The sequence below is a fragment of the Mustela nivalis genome, assembly GCF_964662115.1.
Source record: "Mustela nivalis genome assembly, chromosome: X".
Taxonomy (NCBI): domain Eukaryota; kingdom Metazoa; phylum Chordata; class Mammalia; order Carnivora; family Mustelidae; genus Mustela; species Mustela nivalis.
The window spans coordinates 120,882,472-120,898,139 of record NC_139040.1 but is presented as its reverse complement, the minus strand read 5'-3'; the positions used below and the strand labels follow the sequence as shown (position 1 = coordinate 120,898,139).

At 42.4% G+C, this 15,668-nt stretch overlaps 1 protein-coding gene and 1 long non-coding RNA gene across 3 annotated transcripts in view; one reads left to right on the top strand and one right to left on the bottom strand.

Moving 5' to 3' along the window:
• SYAP1 (synapse associated protein 1) overlaps positions 1-12,734 on the top strand; it is a 30,852-nt gene extending 18,118 nt beyond the window's left edge. For both annotated transcript variants that reach the window (XM_082718410.1, XM_082718411.1), the window contains 4 exons: positions 5,299-5,447; positions 6,822-6,880; positions 7,289-7,436; positions 10,898-12,734. In XM_082718410.1, the coding sequence (XP_082574536.1) occupies positions 5,299-5,447; positions 6,822-6,880; positions 7,289-7,436; positions 10,898-11,025 (484 nt within the window). In that variant the 3' untranslated portion in view covers positions 11,026-12,734. The remainder of the gene's footprint in view (positions 1-5,298; positions 5,448-6,821; positions 6,881-7,288; positions 7,437-10,897) is intronic.
• On the bottom strand, positions 12,118-15,408 carry LOC309856804. Its single transcript, XR_014307356.1, has 2 exons — positions 14,929-15,408; positions 12,118-14,712 (listed from the first exon to the last, which is right to left on the bottom strand). It is a non-coding gene; the product is annotated as an uncharacterized lncRNA (long non-coding RNA).
• Between the last annotated feature and the right edge of the window lie 260 nt (positions 15,409-15,668).

Below are 15,668 nucleotides of genomic sequence, written 5' to 3'. Positions count from 1 at the left end.
GGTTATACCTATTCTGAATAACTGCTTCCTTTTGAGAGAAGAAGCAAAACTCTGGGGTTCAGGTGGGCGTTGCATCTACAGGCTCCGTTAACTTGAAGACCATATGAATCACCGTGGGCCACATGGCAGATTCCCTGCCAGTGCTCTCGGGACTGTCCAGGGGCCCAGGCGCTCTGGGGCATGTGGCCCAGTGTACTCGTGGCAGGCACGTAGCTAGCTCTGATTCCATAGGTTTGCTTGTTGAGAATTCTGGACTGCCTTTTACTGCTGAGAGTAATTTTTAGAGTTTTTAAGATTTGGAGAATTGGTGTTTGGCAAACAATATTTCTAGTTTGTTGCTGGTCAGGTAAATTGTCTACTGAGTAATATAATTCCAGTTTCCTGTTAATTCTGCTAGGGATGATTTTAGAAATTAAGGGTTATCATTTTTTATAAATCTTTATCTGTTAGAAATGCTTACTGAAGTATTTGTGGATGAAAGGATGTGTAATAGCTGGCATTGTCTTAAAAATATTCCATTCTACACCCAGAGAAAGGTAGGTGTGGAGAGGGGCATAGGTAAAACACGATTGGCAAAATAAACTGGTAGTTGTCGGCTAGGTCACGGGTACATGGGGCTTCTTTGTTGTAGTTGTTCCACTTTTGTTTTCGTTGAAACTTCCAGAACAAAACAAATGAGCCATCATCACACACAAATCTAGGGCTTTTGGACTTTTCCTTCCTGGCACGCAGAAGTGCAACTTTGATCATTTGAGACAGTTTTTGTAAACAGAAGCCGTCATGAGCCAGGAACAATTTAGAAAATAAATCAAAAAAAAAGAAAAAAGAAATCAAAACAAACACTTGCTCTATGTTTCAAAATACCTTCCAGTGCACTGACACTTGCCGGCGAAGCCAGTGCTGGCATGAGCCAGGGCTCTTGCATCAGAAACAGCCTCTGAGGCCTTCCCTTGGCCGACAGTAGAGAAATCCCAAGCCCTTTCCAGCCTCGGACTGACCTATGCCCACTGTCTGGGAAGAGGCTGTTTAGAGTTATTCTAATGCCTTCAAAGAGTCCATGAAAACATAAGTGGTAAGATAGACATTTGGGAGTGGCATGGTTTTCTTTGTCATAGGGCTCCTCACAATCTTTTTTTCCCTTTTTAATATTTTATTTATTAGAGAGAGCGCATGCACAAGCAGGGGAGAGGGGCTGAGGAAGAGGAAGAAGCAGATTCCCCTCTGAGCCGAGAGCCCAGTGACCTCGATTTCAGGACTCTGGAATTATGACCTGAGCCAAAGGCAGATGCTTAGCTGACTGCGACACCCAGGCGCCCCGCTCAGAATCTTTATATGTCATTCGCATTGTGACTCTGTCCAGAGTGTAACAGAGTATTTCTCTAATGTGCCTCGGTGAGCACATCCTCTCACATCAAGAGGGAGAGGTTCTGGGAAAGGAAACAGCCCAGATGTTTGTCTCTATTAAGAGAGCAGACGTTGCCCACGATCTGCTGTAGATTGGTGGTACACCTGTTTCATTTTGGATATTTCATAAAGCTCAGAATTAAGTGACTTTGAAGACATTCAGGCAGCTCACTACCTCATGGGAAGCTAAGCTCACTTCTGTCTAACTGTGACGTTAACAGTCTAAGATTCTTGAACTTATCCAAGTAAAGAGCCCCAGTTCCCCCCCTCCCCCCGCCGCCACCCCGGGTATCTTCATCTCTGTGCCCCCTCACGATCCAGGTGCTTAACCTCCAAAAGTGGGTTCTCTGAAGTGAATATAAAGTGTTGTCTAATTGCAGAAGAGCACGCTATAGGTCGTTTTTGTGTTGCTTTTTAAAGACTTCTTTATTTTACTTACTGAATCCTCGAGCAGACTCCCTGCTGAACAAGGAACCCGACGCAGGGCTTGATCCCATGACCCTGAGATCATGACTGGAGCCGAAACCAAAAGTCAGCCACTTAAACAACTGAGCCACCCAGGTGCTCCTTGTGTTGCTTTTTAAAATGCTGCCTAAGATTTTGTTCGTTTTTCTGCAGGCCGCAGCATACTCTTGTTTGCTCAGGTGAACTTCTGACTGACCGTAACACCTCACGCACTGCTGTTAAGCCAGGCCTCCTTCCTGCTGAACTATGTCCAAGAGATGTTAAAAGAAAAAGAGGGTTGTGAGACCACATGAGTTTGGAAAATACTACTTTCCATTTACTTGGCATAGTAAGAACTTACCAAGTAAGAGGTTATTATTCCTGTGACCACTCGTGTTGGCAGATAACCTGGTTTATTTGTCCCTGAATCACCCGGATAGGGCCTGATGCATGTGGCACTCGATAAATATTGGTAGAATTAATGAAAGAAAAGATGGGGTGCATCTAGCAGCATGTCTTGTTACCTAGCCTAGCCCATGTAGATAACCTTGTATTTTGCCTTTGTCGCGTAAAAAAGCCAGTCTTCCTTGGGACACTTGGGTGGCTTAGTTGGTTAAGCGTCTCTCTTAATTTTGGCCCAGGTCATGATCTCAGGGTTGTGAGATTTAACTCCACGCTGGGCTCCACAGTGGGAATAAAGCTTAAGATTCCCTCCTTCACTGCCTCTCTTAAAAAAGAAAAAAAAGAAAAAAAAAAAAAAAAAAACTAGCCTCTGTCACTTAAAAAGCTAGTCTCCTGGCCCAGCTTCACCATTCACAGATATGACAACTGTGTGTTCTCCTGACTTAACTAAGGCAAGTCCTGTCTTTATCCATAAGCCCACATCCTGGAATTTTCTCTTAGTTCTCATTGATTTTCTTCTACTCCTTCAAAATCTTTCTCAGTCATGCTTTCTTCCTTAGGTTTTTCCCCATTCTAAGACCTTGCATCCCTTCAAGTAAACCAGGGGGTAGAGAGGCATTCTGCTACCCTTTTGTCACTTCTACTAGCAAGATGTCTTGGGAGCACAAAAATGAGTGATTCCTCCAGGCAAAAAAAAAAAAAAGCCCCACACATACTCCAAAGGTCACCAAAGCCGTTGCTAGTTATGATAGGGGTGAACATTTTATGTTTTTTGTTGAGTTTTGTTTTGCCTTCCACCCTTAAGATTTTATTTGATTGCTCTGAGGTAAGCATAGTCATGTTGCTTTTTATTTTTAAATCTTCATATAGAAAAGTTGGAGATATAGCATAAAAACTTTTTTTTTTTTTCACTCAATTTGAGCCCTGATGTTCCTGCAAACAAGGCTTTTCCAGCATAACCATCCAGATCAGGAAACAGTCACATATGTTTTAATGCCATCTGATTCTCAGACCCCATTCATGTTGGTTTTTTTTTTTTTTTAAGATTTTTTTTTTACATATATTTATTTGACAGACAGAGATCACAAGTGGGCAGAGAGGCAGGCAGAGAGAGACGGAGGAGGAAGCAGACTCTCCACCGAGCAGAGAGCCCGACTCGGGGCTCGATCCCAGTACCGTGAGATCATGACCTGAGCTGAAGGCAGAGGCGTTAACTCACTGAGCCACCCAGGCGTACCCCCATTCATGTTTTATCATTTGTCCCAATGTCCTCTTGAGTAAGAGGATCCTGTACATACTCAAGTGTTGCATTTAGCTTTCGTGTCTCTTAGTCTCCTTCGGTCTGTTGCATCCTGTCAGCTGGTGCACACTGCCATTTTGTCCTGTTACTGTCCACACTTTGGTCACTTCGCTTGATGAAGGCGGTTTCTGCCAGACTTCTTGACTATAAAGTTACTTCTTCCCTCTTTGAAATGAGTATTTTCTGGAGAGGTACTTTGAACCCTAAAAATACTGAATTCCTCATCAGACTTTGAATGTATTCATGTATTTATTTGTGTCTATATTGACTCATGGTTCTGTTTTATGCAATGGTTATAATCCATTGCTGTCATTATTTATTTTGATGCTCAAATTATCGCCAACTTGACCAGCTGGAGCACATTCAAGCTTCTTTGTCTTTTGACTCATTTTCATCATTCTTTAAGTGCTTCCTTGTTTCCTGTATGGAATAGTCCAGGCTCCTCTTGTTCTCTCCTATGTAACCCTGGAATTGGCCACTAATCCAAAGAGCTCTGGTTCATTTTAGTGGAAAATGGTGTACAGACACCAAGCTTTGAGTGCTAGTCATGTTCATTGCTATTGGGGTGTCACTACCCCTTGGTCCACTCAGCGGACAGAGCTGGGGAATATCTGTGTGCTCATGTATATACACATATACTCATTTGCATCTCTATTGAATGAAAGCCATGTATTCATGGTGCTACCTCACAACAGGGATCATTCTCGAATTTTCCCTTTCAATGCTTCTAACTCCCTTCTCTGATCATGAGAAACTCCCTTCTCTGATCATGAGAAACTTGGTTTGCATGTCCTTAAAATTTCTGTTTAATTAATGAACCCCCTGCGTGTAACCAGTCTTCCATTTTTGCCGACACCCCCCTCTCCCTGCTCACACTGTCACTTCCCATTCCAGGCCACCCCCATGTGGATACTCACCTTACCCACCTTGGTCACCAGCACCCCCTGCCAGGTGATTCTCATAGGCAGACAAGTTTGAGGACCACTGAGCATTCTCAGGTTGAACTGCACTTCAGTCTTTTTTTTTTTTTTTAAGATTTTTATTTATTTATTTTGACAGAGAGAGATGACAAGTAGGCAGAGAGAGAGGAGGGAAGCAGGCTCCCCGCTGAGCAGAGAGCCCGATGCGGGGCCCGATGCAGGGCTCGATCCCAGGACCCTGGGATCATGACCTGAGCCAAAGGCAGAGGCTTTAACCCACTGAGCCACCCAGGCGCTCCTGCACTTCAGTTTTTTATCAGTCATCTCCCACGTCCCTACTAACATTTACTGATTGCTACTTATCTGTGTGCTGCCAGACATTTCCTTTCATAACAAACTACACCCACAATCTTTTCTTGTCACTGCTTGAAAGCTCTTAACTGTTCGGTCAGCAGCAAACACACTGCCATTCTGGCTGCGCTTGTGCTCTCCCAGGCCGGTGTGCTGGTCTCACAACAGTGCCTGTTTCCTCTGCTGACGGCCCTGTTGGTAGCATCAACATACCAAGAAATGCAGAGGTTTCATTGGTGTTCTGTAAGTTGTCTTTTGCTGCTGTGGAGAAGATAGCTATTCTTTTTATCCTGTCCCACAGCTTCCAGTTCAAAAGCAAGTGAGAATCTCCTTTGAGCCTCACTCGGATTTGAAAATGCGCCTAAAAAACCCTTTCCTCCCGCCTCTGCTAAAACAGATTCCCCCCCCCCCCGCCCCAAACATGCATTTGTATGTGTCACGGGCATTCTCAAATGCCTTGTTGTCTGTCCTGAAAAGCGTGAAAGAAGAAGTGTTTTGGAGAAACTACTTTTACCGCGTCTCCCTGATTAAGCAGTCAGCCCAGCTCACGGCCCTGGCCGCCCAGCAGCAGGCCTCCGGGAAGGAGGAGAAGAGCCGTGGCACCGAGCAAGACCTGCCGCTGACAGGTATGTTCGGAGAAGACTTCGCTGTGTGTTTAAAAAAAAAAAGAGTTACTTTCAAAATATTCTTAGAGACTCTCATGAGCTTGTCATCTCTAAGTACCAAAAATGTCATTGTAATCTTCTGGAAAACTTTTTCCTTTCCAGCGGAACATTCATTTTCGTTGCCCTCTCTCTGACCCCGCTCACATGTCTTCCCCAAGCTTTGCTTTCCTTTGCTTTCTTGTTCTTGTTCTTCGGGGTTTTTACTTCTTTTTATTTCTCTCTCGGTCACTAGGCATTTTCCCATCTCTTTCCTTGCCCTTTACGATGTAACATTTTATACCTTCTGTCCTCTCCCGATTCAGTCCACTGCTTTTCTTTATTTCTCTGCTTCCATTCAAGCAGATGCTCCCCTGGTACTGTACCCTGTAGACCAGAACTGAGCTCCGTTCCACTCCAAGTTACTAGTGGCTAGGCCAGACCTAGCTCTTACTGGGACAGCTGACCCCTGGTTGTTGGGGAAGTGTTTTATAATACCAGCAACAATTTAAGATCTGTAGTAATAATTAAAATGAGAAAGGTATTCCAAAAAATAAGAAGGTATTTTGTGTCATATTTTTAACATTTCATGAACACCTGTATGTAGGTACTAATTATAGCTAGAGACTTACCTGTTCGTGGAATTTTAAATAATTATGCAGAACCATGTATCCTAAGGCACGGTTGTACAGACCACCAGAAAAGAACCTGACGCTGCATGTAGGGTCAGGGAAATGTAATGAAGTTGCTCTATAGAGCAAAATTTGGCATTTTGCATATAGATGTTAAAAAGAATCCCAGTTGTCTGTTATTCTTTATTATTTGCTTTCATTGATTTTACTAGAAAATGCCATTTTACCAACTACTGCCTGTATCACAAAATGGGCTTAAGACAGGATTCAGTAAAGACTATACACCTAGTAAGGTTCATAAGATAGAAAACGTGGCCCAGGAGAAGGAGGGGAAGCTGTGACTGAGTGTTGCACTTTGCTTTGTGCTTTCCAGCATTTGTGACAAATGGAAAATTTGATAAATAACTGAATTCTCAGTATCCTAAAAGAAGGAGCAGATCTATTCCTGAATTTGATTCCAGCTAACACTGAGGTCAAAATTTATTTCCTGCTTAGAAATCTTAAATGAGGGGCATCAAATAGGATGACATTTAAAACATAAGTATAGTATTCCCAAAAGAAAGAAGTTGAAATGGTCTAACCTAGCTATTTCTTGAAAGCATAACATAAAAGCTCATTTCTAAAAATTATTTAGTATCATCGTACTTGTGGATATTTTAGTTGTTACTATAACATGTATTCAGAATTGAATCAAGCAATTTTTGTCTCTTTTATTCTCACTTCTTAGAGGCAGTACGGCCCAAAACGCCACCTGTCGTAATCAAATCTCAGCTTAAAACTCAAGAGGTAATACAGTTTTACGTTGTACCTAGTAGTTGATGTCTGGAAATGAAATAACTCTGTGTTAACTCTCAGCTCCCATGTGAAACTGCTTATGAATATGGGTCTTACCTGTTTTGAGAAAGAGGGGTCCAGCACTTGCGTAGTTAGGGACCTATAGCTGAGACGTGAGGCGATTCCCTGCTGTCAGTCACGTTAGATGCACTGTCAGGAATTGGACTGAATGCCTGGAGTGACCCAGCCTGAGAAAGCACAGCGGATTCAGGTAGAGGCTCATCTGGCTCCCGAGCCGCCGCGCAGGTTAGAAGGCCGGAGAGCAGTGAGCATCTGACTAGCGGAGGAAGGAGAAGAAAGGGACGCTGCGCTAACTGCTGCTTAGAAAACCATTCCCAGAGCTGCTCTGTTGCATTTCAGGATGAAGAGGAGATTTCTACCAGCCCAGGGGTTGCTGAGTTTGTCAGCGACGCCTTTGATGCCTGTAACTTAAATCAGGAGGATCTGAGGAAGGAAATGGAGCAACTGGTTCTTAACAAAAAGGAGGAGGAGACAGCCGTTCTAGAAGGTACCAGACTAACAAAATTGCTGTACTCTTTTCGGATTCTGAAGTAGATTGTAGAAAATGTCATTCTGAAGCAAATGCACAAACATACTGTAACTTCTGCGTCGGAATCGCTTCTCTGTTCCCTGTTAGCAGGTGGATTCTAGCACAGGTGACCAGACCTCACGTCCCTCTGCCTTAAGCACGCACAGGAGTGGAGAGTGGAGAGACTGAGCCCAGAGAGGATAAGTGATTGGTCCAAGGCACCTCACCCCAGCAACATGTGGCCAATAACGGGCAACACAGAGCACATACCCTTTCACTTAGAGACACTGTCCTCCAACCTTCTACTTGGGTTTATACTTTTTTTTTTTTTAGATTTTACTTATTTATTCGACAGACAGAGATCACAAGTAGGCAGAGAGGCAGGCAGAGTGGGGGGGAGCAGGCTCCCTGCTGAGCAGAGAGCCTGATGTGGGGCTTGATCCCAGGACCCCGAGATCATGACCTGAGCCGAAGGCAGAGGCTTAACCCACTGAGCCACCCAGGCGCCCCTATACTTTAAAAAAAAAAAAAAAGATTTTATCATTCGAGAGAGCAAGAATGTGCACATGAGCAAGGAGAAGGGCTGAGGGAGAAGCAGGCTCCCCAGTGAGCAGGAAGCCCAACATGGGGCTCAGTCCCAGGACCCTGGAGTCATGATCTGAGTCAAAGGCAGACACTTAACTGACTGAGCCCCCCAGGGGCCCCTTGGCTTTATACTTCTTTGTAGAAGATTCTTTTCCCTGCTGCTGTGTGACACAGACCATTGCTTCCAGGAAGGAGCGTCTGCCTTTAAAAAAATAATATAGAGACAAAGTGCCAACGGGCGGGGGGGCTGCTTTCTTTCGCACATCAGGACAAATGACTGGCTTTCTACTGGGTGAAAAGCAAAGGCTTGGGTTAATCATCATCGATGAATAGTGTTTCATGAAGGCTTCTGAGACTTACAATGTACTCGGGAAGCCAGCTGCCCCCATTTGTGCAGAGAACACCCGTGAGACAGCTCGCTACCCGGAGGTGAGCTGGAGCCCTGACGGCACGCCACAGACGGACTTCGGAGGAAAGAATTGGGAAGGAAGGAAGGAAGGAAGAGCCTCTGGGGGAAAGAGAGGCCAGAGGGAACTGAAAACTTGGGCTCACTAGGTACCTCAGACCCCTCCCACCCCATCTGTTTCTGATAAAGATGGCTGCTGGCCACCGCGGAAGGACAGTGGGCAAGAGCCCCATGTGTCGTAGGCGGACTGGGCACTGGTTCCCTTTTTGCTGGAAGTTGCCCTGAGGCAGGATTCGTAAGGTGCTGGCTAGATGCTTTGGGCAAGCTGTTCTGTCACTGAATTCCTGCCCAAGTTATAATTGGGACCATGTAATATTCTTATTCTTTTTTTTTTTTTTTTTTTTTAAGATTTATTTATTTATTTATTTGACAAAGAGATCACAAGTAGACAGAGAGGCAGGCAGAGAGAGAGAGAAGCAGGCTCCCTGCTGAGCAGAGAGCCCGACATGGGACTCGATCCCAGGATCCCGAGATCATGACCCGAGCCGAAGGCAGCGGCTTAACCCACTGAGCCACCCAGGCGCCCCGAGACCATGTAATATTCTCTTATATATTTATTGTCTTGGCCCCCAGCTAAACTGTAGGTTCCTCAGGGCAGTTGCACCTTGTTTTTGCACCCCACGGTACCTAACATGGAGTCTGGCACCCAGCAAGCCACCAATAAATACTGTGACATTGGTGGTTTGCCATGGAACACACTGCATCCTTTCCCTTGATTCTCCACTCCCAAGAAAAATGAAAACATTTGGTTTTGGGGGGGCGCCTGGGTGGCTCAGTGGGTTAAGCCTCTGCCTTTGGCTCAGGTCTTGATCCCAGGATCCTGGGATTGAGCCCCACATTGGGCTCTCTGCTCAGCTGCCTGCTTCCCCCTCTCTATCCACCTGCCTCTCTGCCTACTCGTGATCTCTGTCTGTCAAATAGATAAATAAAATCTTAAAAATAAAAAAAAAGTCTTGTTTAAAAATATAAAAATAAAAATAAATAAAATAAAAGAAGACAGTGGAGGTGCCCAGCTGGCTCAGTTAGCAGAGCATCTGACTCTTGATCTCAGGGTTAGGAGTTTGAGCCCAACATTGAGCATAGATATTACTTAAAATCTTTAAAAAAAAAAAAAAGATGAAAATGAATTTTGGCTTTGTTTTTTCTTTTTTTCTTTTTTTTTTTTTTTTATCAGAGAGAGAGAGGGGGAGAGAGCGAGCACAGGCAGACAGAATGGCAGGCAGAGGCAGAGGGAGAAGCAGGCTACCCTCTGAGCAAGGAGCCCGATGTGGGACTCGATCCCAGGACACTGGGATCATGACCTGAGCCGAAGGCAGCTGCTTAACCAACTGAGCCACCCAGGCGTCCCGGCTTTGTTTTTTCAATAGCTGGTTTGTTTGTTTTCTATTTTATAATACTACATAGCAGATGTCTTATCATCTACATACATACATATATGTACACACACACTCACACACACATTGAGGGTCTAAGTGGAAAGTTGCAGTTCTGAATCTCAGCACAGAAGAGGAACGTGAGAGCTTAGATGGAGCCCCGTGTGAGGGGCCAGGCTTCATTAGGAAACCTGACTCAGGTTCTGGTATCCCTGTGGCCACTCTAGGGAGACTGCTAGAGTGTTTACGCACAGATTGTGAAGCCTGCAGGCCTGGCTCCGTCTGGATGTCTGTTGCTATCATGCTGTGTGTTCTTGGACAAGTCACTTAACCTGTCTAAGCCTCTGTTTTCCAACCTATAAAATGTGTTGCAGGGTATCTAGTTCCTGGATTGTTGTAACGATGAAGGGGAGAAAAGGAGTGACACACAGAAAGCCATTAGTGCAGTGCCCATCTCGGGGAGTGCTCAAGGAACGCTGGCCGTTTTTTTCTACCATCATCATTGTTGATAGTGTTAAAAACTAATTTGCAACCAAACATTACCAACTATCCATTTAAATATAAGGAAAAGCAGAGGTTTTAGAAAGCAAAATAACACCCAAACATATAGCACTTAACCGAGGTATCTTTCTAATCGTATTTCCTTTCGGTTACTATTAAAATTTGGTCACTTTTTCTGAGCACACTTGGCGAGGAAGCCTGAAATGTTAAAAATTATCATGGCTAGGGGTAGCCTGGGTGGCTCAGTGGGTTAAAGACTCTGCCTTCAGCTCAGGTCATGATCCCAGGGTCCTGGGATCGAGTCCCGAGTCCGGCTCTCTGCTCAGCGGGGAGCCTGCTTCCTCCCCTCTCTCTCTCTCACTACTTGTGATCTCTGTCTGTCAAATAAATAAATTAAATCTTTTAAAAAAAAATTACCATGGCTAGGATTTCCACAGGGAATTATACTTGACCAAGTTGTTAAAACCAACATTGTGAATTCAGAGAGAATTTTTTCCTTCTCATTTGTTTTTCAGAAGATTCTGCAGATTGGGAAAAAGAGCTACAACAAGAGCTTCAGGAATATGAAGTGGTGACAGAGTCAGAGAAACGAGATGAAAACTGGGATAAGGAAATAGAAAAAATGCTGCAGGAGGAAAATTAGCTCTTTCCTGAAATAAAAGAATAATGCTTAACATTCTGTAACTGACATTAAATTCTAGATGACAACACTTGCTGAATCAGAAGGCACAAAAGATGGGTATAATTTTGAAATCCAAGATTGTTCATTTTTAGGCTGAAATTTGCCTTTTTTGCTTTTAAAAAAAAGTATATAGAAATAGTTATCCTAATAATCTAAAAGGATGTTTTATGTAATATTTCTTTAATATAAATCTATTTAGAGGTATTCATGTAGTCACTATGGATATCTTTGCCACAGAAATGCAAGTAAAATTTTAGAATTCTGTTTTCTGTGAGGTCAGAATTATAATTTATTCTTCAATTTTTTTTTTCTAAACATTTGTACTTCTTGTTGCACTTTCACTGATACATGTATGTTAAAGTACTTATGTAATGAATTGATAACTATCAAAATGACCAAATTGTACCAAAGAACCTAAGAAGAAGCACTTTCAAGACTATTTTCTTGCTAGGTATTTTCTAAAATTCCATCTAGAAGCCAAAAGGTAAGATAATGATGTTGATTTTAATGGTGTAAACATCACATAATTTGAAACTGAGAAATACCGTGCAAAGACGTTTCTTTTTCTCTGGGGCCTTTTCTTTCTTTCTTGTGTTGTTGTTTGTTTCTTTATTTGTTTTTTTTAACTATACCACATTTAATATTGTTGCTTTCCTAAATTCCACATCACAGTTTTTGTAGAAAATGGGGCCTTTTGTCCTTTTTATATTAATGACTTTCACAAGCCCATTCAGCTTACATTCTCTTGTTTTTGTTTAAAAAGTTTCAGCTTTGTTTGTCTTAATTAAACTGTTAGTCCTTATAAAATTGTGTTACTCTAAGTGCAGCTTACAGAACTTCACCGCTCAATCCTGCTTATATTATCCTACACCAGCAGGCCCATGCTCATAGGATATGGTATTTTAAAAGAACAAGGTGGCTTAATGTCAGAACACTTTTGAGACGTTGGCTTCGTAAAACGTTCATATTTCTGAAGGAAACTTTATTTCATAAAAGGGAATAGAGTTAAGATGATTCTTTATGGGAAAAAATGTACATATGTATATTTTTGACCCTATAAAAATTAGCCCATGGTCCTCTGGCAAAGGTATTGTCAATGAGAGAACTGGATGTGTGTCTGGGCTTTACTCGTGTTTGTAGCTTGGTGTACATACTGGTGAGTGAGCCAGACCGTCTCAGCTAGGACCCCTTGGGTTATAGTAATAAACTCATGTATTCTATGAAATCGCTGACCCCATCATCAAGGGATTTCCACTCGTGGTGTAACAGTTGATGATTACTGAGTTTGGGTTCAGAGATAATGACTGGCAACTTCTTAAATAATCCTGTTGAAGGGAAAAGTTTGGATTTTTTTAAAGTAGAGTTTTCTGGAGGGAAAGAAACATGTAAAATGTTTTTAAGTAGCTGAAAGTCCTGGATGTAAGCAGATCAGAATACGACAGTGCTTTGCTCTTGGTATATGCACTAAAATTCACATTGTTGAATAAATACAAAAAGGCAAAGGTTTCAGAGAAAGCTAAGGAAAAAAAAAACCTAAAATGACAATAGACGTGTTATGGTTATTACTATCAACTTTACATGATATTCTTATTGCATTTAAAAACAAGCTAATTGTGCATTGCTTTATAAGAATAAAAGACTAAAATAATATTTAATACACAGCATAAAAATATAGTTATGCTCTATTTTTATGATTCAAATAGGAGTAAAATGTTCTGCTCTTTTAAGTGATACAGGTAACTGAAATGTATTCCTTTAAAGGGAAAAATAATTTATAACCATGGTGGGTGGAAAATTTCTAAGTATTTATTACATGCCCGAAGGGTAGCCAACAAGCTATGCTGGGCATAAAAACACATACGCTTCACACTATGTGAAGATATAAACACATTAAATAAAAACATGTAAGCTTCACACAATGAATCCCACACTATGGGGATCATACCTCACCGCTCACAGTGTGTGGCTCAGGAAGTAGCAATGGCCAGCCCTAGAAGTTTGCTAGAAATGCAGGGTCTCAGGCCTGGCCACAGACCTGATGGCCCGGACTCCGCATGTTACTGAGACCCCCATTAGAATGGGCTTTACAGTTGGAGGCACATTGGACTAGCGTCCTAATGCCCTGAGGGCCGCTGAGGTTGCTGGTGCTTTGTACTTTATACCCGTCCGCTATCATGGTTGGATGATGGTGTCTTTCTAGTTGGTGTTACAGATGCCGCCTCTGCTGTTCCAGCCGGTTCCTGCTGCCAACTCACCTTTCCACGCTGCCAAATAAAGAGGAGCCAAGCTCCCAGGGAGACGATGAATAATCCTGCTAAGTCAGATCTCTCTGATGTCACACATTTCAGAGGGAAATAACAACGCTACAAAGCCCACAGATAAGGCTCCCTGAGAACTGCTTCACGTGGTCACGAGCTTTCTCTGAGGTTCCTAAGCAGCATCAGAGGGCTGCTGGCCCCTGAAGGCTAGAAAGGATGGATGGAGCCCTGTGTGGCACGTTCATGCACATAAAATCAAGTAAAAATAGTTGACAAGGTGATGGAGTATTGAACCAAACTATGTCTTTAAGGCCAATTTTAGCTATGGGGAGTCTTACTTGACAAGAACGAGAACGTCTCTGTACAGTTCCAGCAGTTTATGGCACGTACGACAAGGCCACTGCTGCCCCAGCCTGCGCCCAAGCGCGCCCGACTCACGATGTCCCAAGCTCCTCGTATGCAGAAGTGGCAACTTCCTAGGCGACGTGGGAAATCTCAGTTTGGAAGTCTTGAAAAGTTAAACTAGAAAACCTTGTCTTTTAGGAGATAAGGCCACAACGATACTTGTAACTCGGAGTGATTTCCATACAGTAACCAAGATGGTTTTTCACAAACTATTATTACAAATAGGATTTTTAGGACATTTTAAAGGTTTACAAAACAAACAAAAAAGATCACATCCAACTTGCCATAGGCTATTTCCTTCCTTGACCACTTTGGTATAAAAACCAGGACTGTGAATGTGCTTCTGTAAACACTTTGATTTGGTTCTTTCTGGTAATAGTGAGATTTTTCCATTTTAAAGTTAAACCTTTTTCACCTGTAAAAATTAGATGCATTTAACTTTCGCAAAATTTGTTTCAGCTTTTAAAAATATAAGTAGTAGGAATTTTGATATAGTTTATATAATCCGTTTTATTGGGAGGAAAACAGGCCTTTTTAATAAATGATTATTTCCAGACTATATTGATAGGAAAATAAAATTACAAGATGCATGTTACAATACCCAAAAAAGATGGTGCTTATTAAACCAGTGAGTCATGGCAGATGACAAATACATATTCATAAACCTTTAATCACATGCAGTTACATATTTCTCATGAATCATCAGTTGTTTATCTGGTCCTCACACTTAGGGATTTGTTCAGATGAAGCCGTTTATGATTTCAGTTGTTAAACTACGATTAGTTTTCAACAGCATTTATTCAGTGCATTCTGATCTATTTCCAATATGAAAAAACTATATTCAACTTGGTTCTGAATAAATAAACCTCATTTTTAGTGATATGTTATAATGGTTTTTCCTGAAAAACTAACAATTCTCTTACAATAAGGACCTATAAATATTTCAGTTATCAGGTATGTAAGCTTCAATTAGAATTAAAACTACCTTAAGGGGCACCTGGGTGGCTCAGTGGATTGGGCCGCTGCCTTCGGCTCAGGTCATGATCTCAGTGTCCTGGGATCGAGCCCCGCATCGGGCTCTTTGCTCAGCGGGAGCCTGCTTCTCTCTCTCTCTCTCTGCCTGAGACTCCGCCGACTTGTGATCTCTCTCTGTCAAATAAATAAATAATCTTTAAATAAATAAATAAATAAAATAAACTACCTTAAGAAGGTACTGAGTTTTGGGGCGCCTGGGTGCCTCCAGGATGGGCTAAAGCCTCTGTCAACAGCTCAGGTCATGATCCCAGGGGATCCCAGGGTCCTGGGATCAAGCCCCACATCGGGCTCTCTGCTCATCGGGGAGTCTGCTTCCCCTCCTCTCTCTCTTTGCCTGCCTCTCTACCTGCTTGTGATCTCTTTCTCTCAAATAAGTAAATAAAATCTTAAAAAAAAAAAAAAACCGTATTGGGTTTTAAGAACACATTTTACTTTCAAGTGCAGTGGGTTGTCCTTCGCAATAGAAAGTAATTCTAATCCAGTCAGCAGGTCTTTTACTCTAAAGCTCCTGCGGGATTTTTCCCTCCTCCAGTAGTGATAGTAATATTGATCTATCTTGTTCTTTCCTGATAACCATGATGAGCACTGATGGTGCTTTCTGCTGGATAAAGCTAAAACTCACCAAGGTTAACCAGTTCTCAGTAAAGCCAAGGGGAAAGAATTTCAGCCTGTGTTTTAATAGGGGCACCTGGCTGGCTCAGTCGGTAGAGCAGTTCAAACCCCACGTTGGGCCTAGAGTTTATTTAAACAAAACAAAACACTAACCTAATAAATAGATATAGTCAACACACTAGAGGATTTGGGTAAATACCACTGAAGAATCCACATTATAATCATGAAAATAGCCAGCACATTATATTCTCCTCTGCCATATTGCACTTTGTGCAAAAATCAAAATACAGCAAA